An 11,283-nucleotide genomic window follows, 5' to 3' on the forward strand; every position below is an offset into this window, starting at 1 on the left:
AAGTGGTGCTGAGGCTCAAGTGGTAGAGCTCTAGCCTTGAGAAAGTCCAAGGACAGTGCTCAGGCCCTGAGCTCAAGCCCAGGACTGGCAAAAAAAAAAAAAAGAAGTATAAATGATTTTGATTTTGTTGTTGTTGTTGTTTTTTCTGATAACAGATCTTGAACTCAGGAATGTTACCCTTGCTCAGCTTGCTTGCTCTACCACTTGTGTCATATCTCTAGTAAGCTTTTTGCTGGCTAAATGAAGATAAGAGTCTTTGGGACTTGTCTCTAGCAGGAATCATCATCACCTTCCAGGTCTCAGCCTCTTGAGGAGTTAGCTAGGTTTACAATAGTAAGCCACTGGCTTCCTATGTGATTTTGGCATTAAAGTGACTGCCACCTAGTGTTTCATTGTTGGTATCACTAGGATTATTATTTCAAAGTTGCAATCCTAGGAATGGAAATAAATGCTAGGCTTCTCCATGCCTAGCCCAGTGCAGTTTCTGTCCTTTAGAAAGTCACAAGTTTCATTCACCAGTTTTTGCCTTTTTTCTTTTCATTACCAAAGACAGTCTAACATTCATGACCATTCTCTTGAATGTAAACTCTGAAGCCATTCAAGCTATCGTATCGATTGTGTGTGGACAAAGCTATCCTCATTTTAACGGGAATAGTAACATCTACTTCAGAGTTCTGATTAAATGAATTAATGTACTTAATGTATTTGCAAAAGTAGCTGAAACATGAAGACATAGTGTGAATTACTATCACGTATCATTTTTGAGCCCTTAAATGGGAATATGAAAATTAAGTGGTCTTTTTCCAGTACTGAGTCCAGTACCTGTGCTCCTGTTATGCCCAAGTCTCAGGATGACCACAAAGAGACCACCGAGAGTCAGACGTTCCGAAATGCAAAAGCCAGGCTTTATTCAGGCGGGCTGTCAGCTCGGGCTTGGTCCTACACTTCCATACAGCGGGAGCCTAGGAGAAATCCGGAACACCTTTTCTACAGGGCTTTTAAAGGCAAAGACTTCAGATTTACATCAACACAGCAATCAGCTATTGGAGTGAGATAAGGTAGGGAGGGACAGTTCAGGGCAGTGGGAGCTAAAACAAATGCCATCCCTTGAATTTACACCAGTTCTGGTTAATTTTAACACAGACAGGTCAGTTCCTGGGACTTAATGGCACCATAACTCTGTTTCTTTAATTTATGTGCGCTTTTGGGTCACTCACAGTTTACATAAACAAGACGGTTGCTGCTTCAGAATGGGGGCGCTTTTTTTAGTTCTTCACTCCCACTGCTGGCTTGTTTGGCTCACTGCCCCTTGAGCCATGCCTCCACTCTGAATTTTTGCTTGTTATTTTGTAGACCAAACTTTTTTGACTTTTGTTTTGCTAGGCTTTAAACCAGTCCTCCAGATCTTAATCTCCTGAGTAGTTACGATCACAGTTATGAGCCACTAGGGCTCAACTCAAAAGTAGGATTTATTATCCCCTCCTCCTTCCTTGAGACAGGATCTAGCTGTGTAGCTCAGGGGGACTTTGAACTTGCAATTTTGAATGCTGAGATTATAGAAGTGTATCACCAAATCCAAATATTTTCTATTTTCTGGTCAGAAGGCAGTTTGTTTCCCTATGACAATTTGGGCTGTTTTGAAAGTTCTACTATGCGCCAAGACAAGATGGCTCATGCCTGTAATCCTAGCTACTAGAGGCTTCCATCTGAGGATCAAGGTTCAAAGCCAGCCCAGACACAAAAGGACCTGAAACTCCTATCTCCAATTAACATCTAGAAAATGCGAAGTGGAGCTTGACTCAAGGATAGGACAATAGCCTTGAGCTGAAGAGCTCAGGGACAATACCCAGACCCAGGAATAGGGCAGTAGCCTTGAGCTAAAGAGCTTAGAGACAGTTCAACCACGATCCATTAAAAAAAAAAAGTCTGTTATGAGTAAATCTTTACTAATATTTACACCCAGTCTGGTTTGTCTTTTCATTGTCTTTCGCCAATTTTATTTTACTTGTGCTGTTAGAGCCCTGTTCAAATAAGGCAACTGCCCTTCTATTCAGCTATATACACTCCTAGCCCTCATCAAGTAAATTTCACATTTTCTTTCTTCTTTTTTTTGGTCAGTCCTGGGCTGGGGCTCAGGGATTGAGCACTGTCCTTGGGTTTTCTCAAGGCTAGAGCTTTACCACTTAAGCTACAGTATCACTTCTGGCTTTTTTGTATGTATATGGTACTGAGGAATCGAACCTGGGTCTTCATGCATTGTAGGCACTCTACCTCTAGGCCAAACTCCTAGCCCCTAAATTTCACATTTTTTTTTGCCAGTCCTGGGCTTGAGCTCAGGGCCCGAGCACTGTCCTTGGACTTTCTCAAGGCTAGAGCTCTACCACTTGAGCCTCAGCACCACTTCCGGCTTTTTTTTCTATATATGTGGTACCAAGGAATCAAACCCGGGTCTTCATGCATGCTAGGCAAGCACTTTAACCACTAGGCCAAACTCCTGGCCTAAATTTCACATTTTTAAGCTCATCATTTTTCCCTTTTATGGATTATGCTTTTGGTATCTTCTCTAAGATCTTCTTACCTAACCATAGGCCATAAAGATTTTTTTTTAAGTTTATATTTAGGAAAATATTCAAATCTTTTTTTATTTTAAAGAATTTTATTAAGATTTTAAAATTTATTTCAGATGTCATGTTTAACAAACTAGTATTCCAGAAGGGAATCTCTATATGTAATCACTGGTACATAAATTTTAGAACATAATTAAAATTAAGTTTTGTATATCATACATACATATGTCTAGAGTATATATCCCATTATAGATTTTTATGTCTGTGTACTTAAATTTATATCTTGAAGACCGTGTCAATGACCTTGGGTACCCAAATATTAAGTCATAGCTCTTGTATTGTTTGGATCTAATATCCACATATCAAGGAGACCATGCACCTTTTATTTCTTTGGTCTTATCTCCATCAATAAAATCTTATTTTTTATAGGTGTGAAAGTGTTTCATCAAAATTGCTTGTACATATTCACATATTGATATTGATCTTTAGTAAGACTGTATTTTTTTTTTGGCCAGTTGTGGGGTTTGAACTCAGGGCCTGAGCACTGTCCTTGGACTTTTCCCAAGGCTAGAGCTCTACCACTTGAGCTACAGCACCACTTCCAGCTTTTTTCTATGTATGTGGTATTGAGGAATTGAACCCCAAGTCTTCATGAATGCTAGACAAGCACTCTACCACTTAGGCCAAACTCCTGGCCCCAGACTGTATTTTTATCTTTTTCTTCTGGCTAGTACCAGCCCTTGAACTCATATCCTTGTGCTTACGTGGCTTTTTTTTTTTTGGCCAGTCCTGAGCTTGAGCTCAGGGCCCGAGCACTGTCCTTGGACTTTCTCAAGGCTAGAGCTCTACCACTTGAGCCTCAGCACCACTTACGGCTTTTTCTATGTATGTGGTACCAAGGAATCGAACCCGGGTCTTCATGCATGCTAGGCAAGCACTTTAACCACTAGGCCAAACTCCCAGCCCCTTACTTGGCTTTTTTTGGGTCACAGTTCTATATCTTGAGCCATGCCTCCAGTTCTCAGCTTCTACTTCTGCTAACATTGTCTGATGGGCACATCCATGAGCATAAATAAAGTACACTAGTGACAACCAAGTGTCCAGTAAAACCCTAGGCTTTTGTATTCTGAAAACTACCTGGTTAGAGAATAACACAATGAACAATAGCCTCCAAATGCTTTGTATTTTTGCATTAATTTGTCCAAGGAAGCCTTTTACTTTCCATGTATACATCTATATACACACATACATACACACATGTATTTTTGGCCAGTCTTAGCACTTGAACTCAGGGCCTTCTCAAGGCTAGTGATCTACTTACTACTTGAGCCATAGCACCACTTCTGGCTTTTTCTATGTATATGGTACCAAGTGATCGAACCTGGGTCTTCATGTATGATAGGCACTCTATCACTAGGCCAAACTCCTGGCCTCCCAGCTTTATGTTAAAATATTACCTCTTAGCTGTATGCCAGTGGTTCACATATACTAATTTTTCCTAGTACAACCACTAATTGTAAGATGTCTTGGCAGTATTAGTTTGTTGTAACAACGTAAATAAGGCAATCTACATGAAGTTGAAACCCCAACACGGTCCAAGTGTGTTCAGCAGCAATGCCAAGCAGGGAACTATGGTGTAGCCATCAACCCCTAAACATGGAAGCACAGCCTGTAGTACAACAACCAAGTTCCAACAAACTACTCCCTACACTGAAATTTCAATCATGCCAGCCATCTTCATATCATAATCCCCCCAATGTTTAAAGGACTTGCCTATCATAGGCACTGAGAGATTTGATCCCTAGCACACAAAACCTCAAACCAACCAGGTAGCTAGTTGGCCATGTTCCCATAAGCTTGCCTCATCCCTCAGCCCAATCTGCAATCATGTATCAAACCACCAAGAGGAAAAACATCCATGGTAGAGGCAAAGATTCAATCACCTCCTTCTTGAGCAGGGCTAATTACAGAACGTGGAGTCCTGTGGATGGTAGCATGCCTGTGGGGTGAGGGCAGGCAGGTGGCAGGCTGACAAGCCTGTCGTGTATTTGAATACAATCCTCTTAAGGAAGAGACATGACCTAAACTTGGATGAAACATGTCTAGTGTTTTACCAGAGGGAGAGTCTAGCAGCATGAAGTTTAGATTGTGGGCCCAGGTGGCTGTTATCCACCCATTCACTCAGTACACTAACTGCTATGGGCGTCTGCAGCTATTGTTGAGGGTATACTCCTGTTCTTCATGAACACCCGAAATCAACTCTACTTTATATTGTACCACCAGAACACTTAGACCAGCATCACATTACAAATATTAAACGCAATTTTAATGAACCCCCATAAACAAATACAAAAATACACCTCCACAGGTGAGGAAGATCCTTGGCATTATTTTTAAAGCTTCTAGGTCCTACTTATACAGGAATAATTTACAGAAAAACTTTTGCTGCTTATTCAACTTCAAATTCTATAGATGACTCAGAATGGTAGTACCAGATTTATGTCGGCCCAGCAGAAACTAATACTTTCGGTGAAAATTCTTCATTCCGCACTTGCATTAACCCTTGGCCTGTCTTCTCGTCCTCCATGTGACGTTGTTTCTGGGTGGGAAATATTTTGGGATGAGAGATGCACAGCCCATGATGGCCAGGAAGCCCTTGGTAATGACATAGGAAGGCTGTGGTTCTTACTCACACCTCTAGGCAGGGTCAACTATGGGAGCTGCATGGTCAGAAACAAGAAACCTGGACAGGCAGTGAGCCCACTCCTGCAGGCTAGGATGCACTACTTTACAGTGCAGACTAGTCAAAAAAAGAAAAAAAAAAATATATATATATATACTTTTAAAGTATATATACTTTTATTGCATAAAACTGCACATCATGTAAAGTCAGCCCTTATAACAAGACATGCTACACACAACGCATCAGATCATGGATTGCTTTTTCTTCCTCTTTGTCTTTTTTTTCCCTGATTGTGAAGGGGTTGCAGTCTCTTTTATTTCTTCTTTCACACTGGACACAGGCTGTTTAAAAACAATTTCATCATCTTCCTCACTCAGTCTAGCCACTTCTGATTTTCGTTTCTCCAAAAATGCTGGTGTACAAACTGGTGTGGGGCACTAGAATAAATAGATTAGAGTATGTAAATATGGAATGGCATAAAGAATAACTTTATCCAAAACAGTAACATCCTGTTTTATAAGCTGTATTGTGTTATTAATTTAGGCTTATTTTCATCTTTTTTTTTTTTTTTTTTTGGTGGGTCATGGGGCTTGAACTCAGCCTGGGCACTGTCCCTGAGCTCTTCAGCTCAAGGCACCACCCTACCCCTTGAGCCACAGCCCCATTCCCCATTTTCTAGTGGTTAATTGGAGATAAGTCTCCGATCCTTTTGTGCTTGGGCTGGCTTTGAATCTTGACCCTCAGAGCTCAGCTTCCTGAGTAGCTAGGATTACAGGGGTGATCTTCTGTTGAAACAACTGCAAATAGCAGAGAACTTAATTGCTAACTCATCAGTTAAGGACCTACCAATACTGTCACAAGAATAAATCTGGAATCTTAATGAATGAAATGATAGATTTTCCTCTCATCAGCTGACCTTTTTTTTTCTTTGCCAGTCCTGGGGCTTGAACTCAAGGCCTGGGCGCTATTCTTGAACTTTCTCAAGGCTAGTACTCTACCATTTGAGTCATACCACCACTTCCAACTTTTTCTGTATATGTAATACCAAAGAATTAAACCCAGAGCTTTGTGCACGGTAGGCAAGCAGTCTACCACTAGACCATGCTCCAGGGCCCTTCAGATGACTTTTGTAATACTGGATGTCCAGAATAAAAAGACAATCATACCTGGCTATCCACTGATTTTTCAGGGGTGCCTGATTTTTCAGGGGTGTTTTCTGAAATTTTGTTCTTCTTCTCCTTAGGCATGCTTGAACTCTTTCTCTTAGATATAACCTTGAAATACAAATTGAAGACTTTTAAGAATTCGCACAACAATTGGCTGCATTAAGTACTTTCATATTTGTAGTTTTCTGGTTTCAAACCACAATCCTCAGATCCGCAGTTAAGATTACAGGTACAAGCCATTTGACACCTGTCATGTACTAGCTTTACAATAAATGGTGTAAATTCTTATTTGTAATTCACTGCGAGCAAGAAACTCAGAACAAGATCTGGCTCCAGTATTTCAGCTCCTCCACATCTTAATCACATTTGGTATTCACTGGATAATTCAGATATCTATTTTAGAATAATTTCCAGTACAAAAGAGCATAAAGGGCTGGCCATGGTGGCTTGTTATTCCAGCTACTCAGGAGGCAGAGAACAGGAAGATCACAATTCAAGGCCAGCACAGGCAAGAAATTAGCAAGATCACATCTCAGTGAACATGTCACCCCACAGTACCAGCTACGTAGGAGGCTTTAGATAGGTAGATCTCTAAACATCAGCCTTTTGAGGAAAAAAACTAAGCCCAATAACAGCAGAAAAGAAAAAAAGATCAGTTTATAGCCTTGATATTCACTGGCAGCAAATACAGATCAAGTATCGTTTCATTATGGTAACATTATCATTATTATTTTTGATCAGTCTGGGCCTAGGTGTTGTCCCTGAGCTCTTCAGCTCAAGACTACTGCCCTACCCCTTGAGCTACAGCCCCACTTCTCAGCACTGTCCTTGGGCTTTCTCAAGGCTAGAACTCTACCACTTGAGCCACAGCAGCGCTTCCAGATTTTTTCTATGTATATAATACCAAGGACTAGAACCCAGGTTTTCATGCAGGCTAGGTTAAGCCCTCTTACCACTAGGCCAAATTCCCGGCCCTAAGGAAATATCATTTTTAAATGATAATCTAACAGCATTATGGCTTGCAGTTTTCAATTTGTGAAAGTAAATAATGAAGAAAACCAACATGTTTCATAAAAAGGCATTTACCAATGATGGAAAACTATAATCAATTCCTTTTGCAGCTAATTTCTTCCTGAGTAAGGTTTCTTTCTTTCTAAATCGCGCTTCCATCCGCATCTTTTGTTTAAAACTCCTGTCTTGATTATAGCGCTTCACTGCTGGGAATGTGGGACAACGAAATGGACCATGCCATTCTTTGAAAAGGTCTTCGTGTACTTTTTCTGGTGGCATGTAACGACCTGTTTTTAAAAAAATAAAAAAATTTCAAATGAAAAAATTTTAATTTCCAAATTTCCCCAGTAGCATTTCTCATGTCATAAACAAGATAATGTGGCATACTAGAGGAACAGTTTGGTCAATTCCACCCCAGTATAGTCAGCTAATGCTTTGGGCAGAAGTCTCAAATCCCTAGTTCACACTTGTTTTCCCAAACAGGACACAACACAGTATCAGTTGGCATTACATTCCCAACTCCTCAGTCTGTAAGGCTGGAGCCTATTTCTTCCGTTGGTGTCTCACAGTAAAATACTGTCGGTCACTGGCATTCACCGTCCCCTTGGCCACAGCGGACCACAATCTGCGCTCTCATCAACATTTCTTCAGCACCCATGAACAGGAGCATGCGAGCTGTTCTTCCCAGGCATGCCCAAGTAACCTGTCCAATTCCACTTCACTGTAGAACATCTTCCATGCCAACTAGTCTAAAATCATTTAAGACTGCCTAGAAAACAAATCCAAGCCCTGGCAGAGTTGATCCACAGGAAATTTCATGTCCAGGCAACTGCACAGCTGTGTCTCTTCCACTGTCATCCACCAACAGGAGGTACAGTATAATACTTACATACTAGCATTCTATCACCAAAAAGGTAGTTGTTCATGGTGTCGGCAACTATCTTGGCTACATCCTCAGACTCAAATTCCACAAAGGCATAGCCTCTGCTATTTCCAGTCTGCAATGGAAAACCCACCACAAAACAAGTTACCAAATTTTTAATGTTATTAATTTAAGTAATAAACATTAATTCTGTAACAAGTAATTTTATGGTATCTTCAATTTCAATTCCAGCTAATGCATGCCAGGAAAAAAAAAAAGCCTAAATAGCCTGAAAATGCAGTCAATCTTCAAGTTACTCCTGGGATTTTTGGTTATGCAGAATGTTGTAACAACCATAGCTGGAATTTACTCAGCAGCAACATTCCATAGCATAAAGGAAATATGACTGGTTACCAAAGCTCTTGAGTTACTTGTCAACCAGGCAACTTAACATCACTCACTGTTTCACGATAAATTTTAAAAGAGGGTGTGCTTAGTGGTGGAAACTGGGATGGATGAGGTCCTGAGTTCAAAATCCTTAGTAATAAAGGGAAAAGTGAAGTGGCACAATCCTTCATTTTATACCTAACAAGTGAGAAGAAAACTTATTGTCACTGAACTGATCAAAAAGCACTTTGCTCATTTCATGTGTAGCATTGATTGAACATTCAGAGGAACAGCATTAGCATTCATTAAAATGAATGCCCCAAGTTCCTGCCCTCTGTACCACATTCTAAGCAGACTTTCTCACTTGTCTTAGTATGAAGTGTATAGATTATGACTTAAAATAACCTAATAAAGGCTTCTGGCTCTGATTCTTGGTGAAAACTTGTCTCCCCCCACCCTGCTTTTTTTTGGCCAGTCCTGGGGCCTTGAACTCAGGGCCTGGGTATTGTCCTGGAGCTTCTTTTGCTCAAAGCTACTACTCTACTATTGGAACTGTAGCGCCACTTTTGGCCTTTCTGTTTATGTGGTACTGAGGTATTCATGCATGCTAGACAAGCACTCTACCACCGAGCCACATTCCCAGCCCCTAAGCTTATGTCCTTTTATTCTAGAAAACAACTATGAAATAACCATGTTCATCTTCAACCAAGCACTCGATGCTAGTAGCACTTTTTTGCCCCACTTCCTGTTTTCTAGAGATTAACTGGAGATAAAAGTCTCAGGTCCTTTTGTGCCTGGGCTGGCTTTGAACCTTGATCTTCAGAGCTCTGCCTCCTGAGTACCTAGGATTACAGGCATGAACCACTGCTAATAGTATTTTATGTTCATATTAAATTCACTTCTGGTTATGGATGGAAATTGGTAACATGATCATGTAGATCATCATACCACTTGCCCCAAGATACATACGGCTTAAGCCAGATGCACAGACCTCAAGTTCATTAACCCTGGGCAAAACAGTCACATTTACTAGGACTGTTACTTTAACCTAAGGATTCCAGGCAATTACAGTCAGAATAACACTGACTCTCTCTCTTGAGTCTGTTTCAAATTCTGAACTTCACTGCTTTCCTTCCAGAGTGAAGCCTGGATAAGCAGTATGTGAACATAACTGCACAGGAAGACAGACACACATATGAAAAAACAAGCGACTGAACTTTGGTTACAAAAACTTACCCTTTTACTTCTGGATAATCTGAACCTTGTAATAGTGCCAAACTGGGAGAAATAAGCCTGGATCTGATCTTCCTCAATTCCTTTAGGTAGGTGGCCCACAAAGATGACTCCGGGACTAAGATCATCTTGCTTTTTCTGCTGAAGACACAAAGACCAGACAAATATTTCTAGGATTAAACGTGGCTGTTTGATGTTCCTCTTCCTACAAGGGCTACTGTCTAGCAGTCTCAGCCAGGACTTTGTGTGTGCTCAAAGCTGAATGGTTGAGTCAATGGGTAAATTGCAAATGCCTGATTATGCATGTCCCTTTGAGAACTCGCCCACATCTATCCCTCAGTTTAACTTGCTTAAACAATCTGAGGTTAGTACAGTCAAAACCGACGATCAGGCATCATAGCCTTGCCTTCCAGATCGAGTATTTTATGCTAAAACCCAGAGTATATATATCAACTTGATGTTAGGCGCTCTTTTTGGAACATGTTACCTAGGCAAATATGGTCTTTCTTACATTACGGAGGCAGGATCATGCTACGTAACCAACTCGCGATCTTTCAGCTTTGACCTTTAGATGCTGGGGATTACAGACATTTGCCACTATGCCCAGCTCAAAAATGTCTTTTACGACCTCCCAAATGACCAGACTTGCAGATGGCCTGAACGCCCGATTAGATCCTTGGTTCTAACTTGGAGGCAGGAGCCTGCGGCTCTCGCCTATCACCCTAGTTACTCAGGAGGATGAGATCTGAAGCTTGCGGTTTCAAGTCAGCTTGGGCACAAGTCTTCAGGAGGCTCGTCTCCAGTTAACCCCTCGAAAACCGGAAGTGGCGCTGCGCCTCCATGGTAGAGCGCCTGCCTTGGGCTGGAGCGCTCAGGCCCAGGGCCTAGGCCCAGCCTTCAGGACCCACGATGGACAAAACAGAGTCCTGACTTGGGATTATTTCGCAGTTCGGAGGTGCCATTCTCCCCAAGCAGCAGCTCTGCTTCTCACGCTTCCCTCTCTCGTCTCCACGGCCTACGTGGTCAAACCCCGAGCAGCGTAGGCCTAATGGTGGCAGGAACCCTGGCCTTCGTGCTCATGAGGAGGGATCCGGGTTCGGGCCGGCGCCCGCCGCGCGAGTGCGCGACCGCGCGGGGACGAGGCCGGAGGGCGCGGCAGGCCCGCACGGTCTGGGACCCCCGCCGCCTCCCCGCACAGCCCCCACCGCGGCCGCCGCTCACCTTGGCGGCGCGCTGGCGGACCTGCGCCACGTCCTTCTGAAACTGGACATCTTCCTGCGGGTTCAACGCCAGGATCGGCGCGGAGGGGGCGACGAAAGCCGCCATCTCGGAACGCCGCAAGAACGACACGAGGCGTCCCGGAAATGCCGAGCG

At 42.4% G+C, this 11,283-nt stretch overlaps 1 protein-coding gene across 2 annotated transcripts; it reads right to left on the reverse strand.

The window, feature by feature from the left end:
- Window positions 1–4,871: 4,871 nt before the first annotated feature.
- Nifk (nucleolar protein interacting with the FHA domain of MKI67) lies at window positions 4,872–11,283 on the reverse strand. Of its 2 annotated transcripts, none has more exons than XM_090342976.1 (6): window positions 11,131–11,283; window positions 9,913–10,047; window positions 8,317–8,425; window positions 7,503–7,714; window positions 6,417–6,524; window positions 4,872–5,687 (listed from the first exon to the last, which is right to left on the reverse strand). In XM_090342976.1, exons 1-6 carry the CDS (start codon window positions 11,233–11,235, stop codon window positions 5,493–5,495), a joined length of 864 nt encoding a protein of 287 aa, XP_090199102.1. In that variant the 5' UTR covers window positions 11,236–11,283; the 3' UTR covers window positions 4,872–5,492. The 2 variants fall into 2 exon arrangements, with proteins under 2 accessions (XP_090199102.1, XP_090199101.1); XM_090342975.1 differs by having other exon boundaries at window positions 9,913–10,050.

The sequence above is a fragment of the Megascapheus bottae genome, chromosome 12 (genome assembly GCF_031878675.1).
Source record: "Megascapheus bottae isolate mThoBot1 chromosome 12, mThoBot2.hap1, whole genome shotgun sequence".
Taxonomy (NCBI): Eukaryota; Metazoa; Chordata; class Mammalia; order Rodentia; family Geomyidae; genus Megascapheus; species Megascapheus bottae.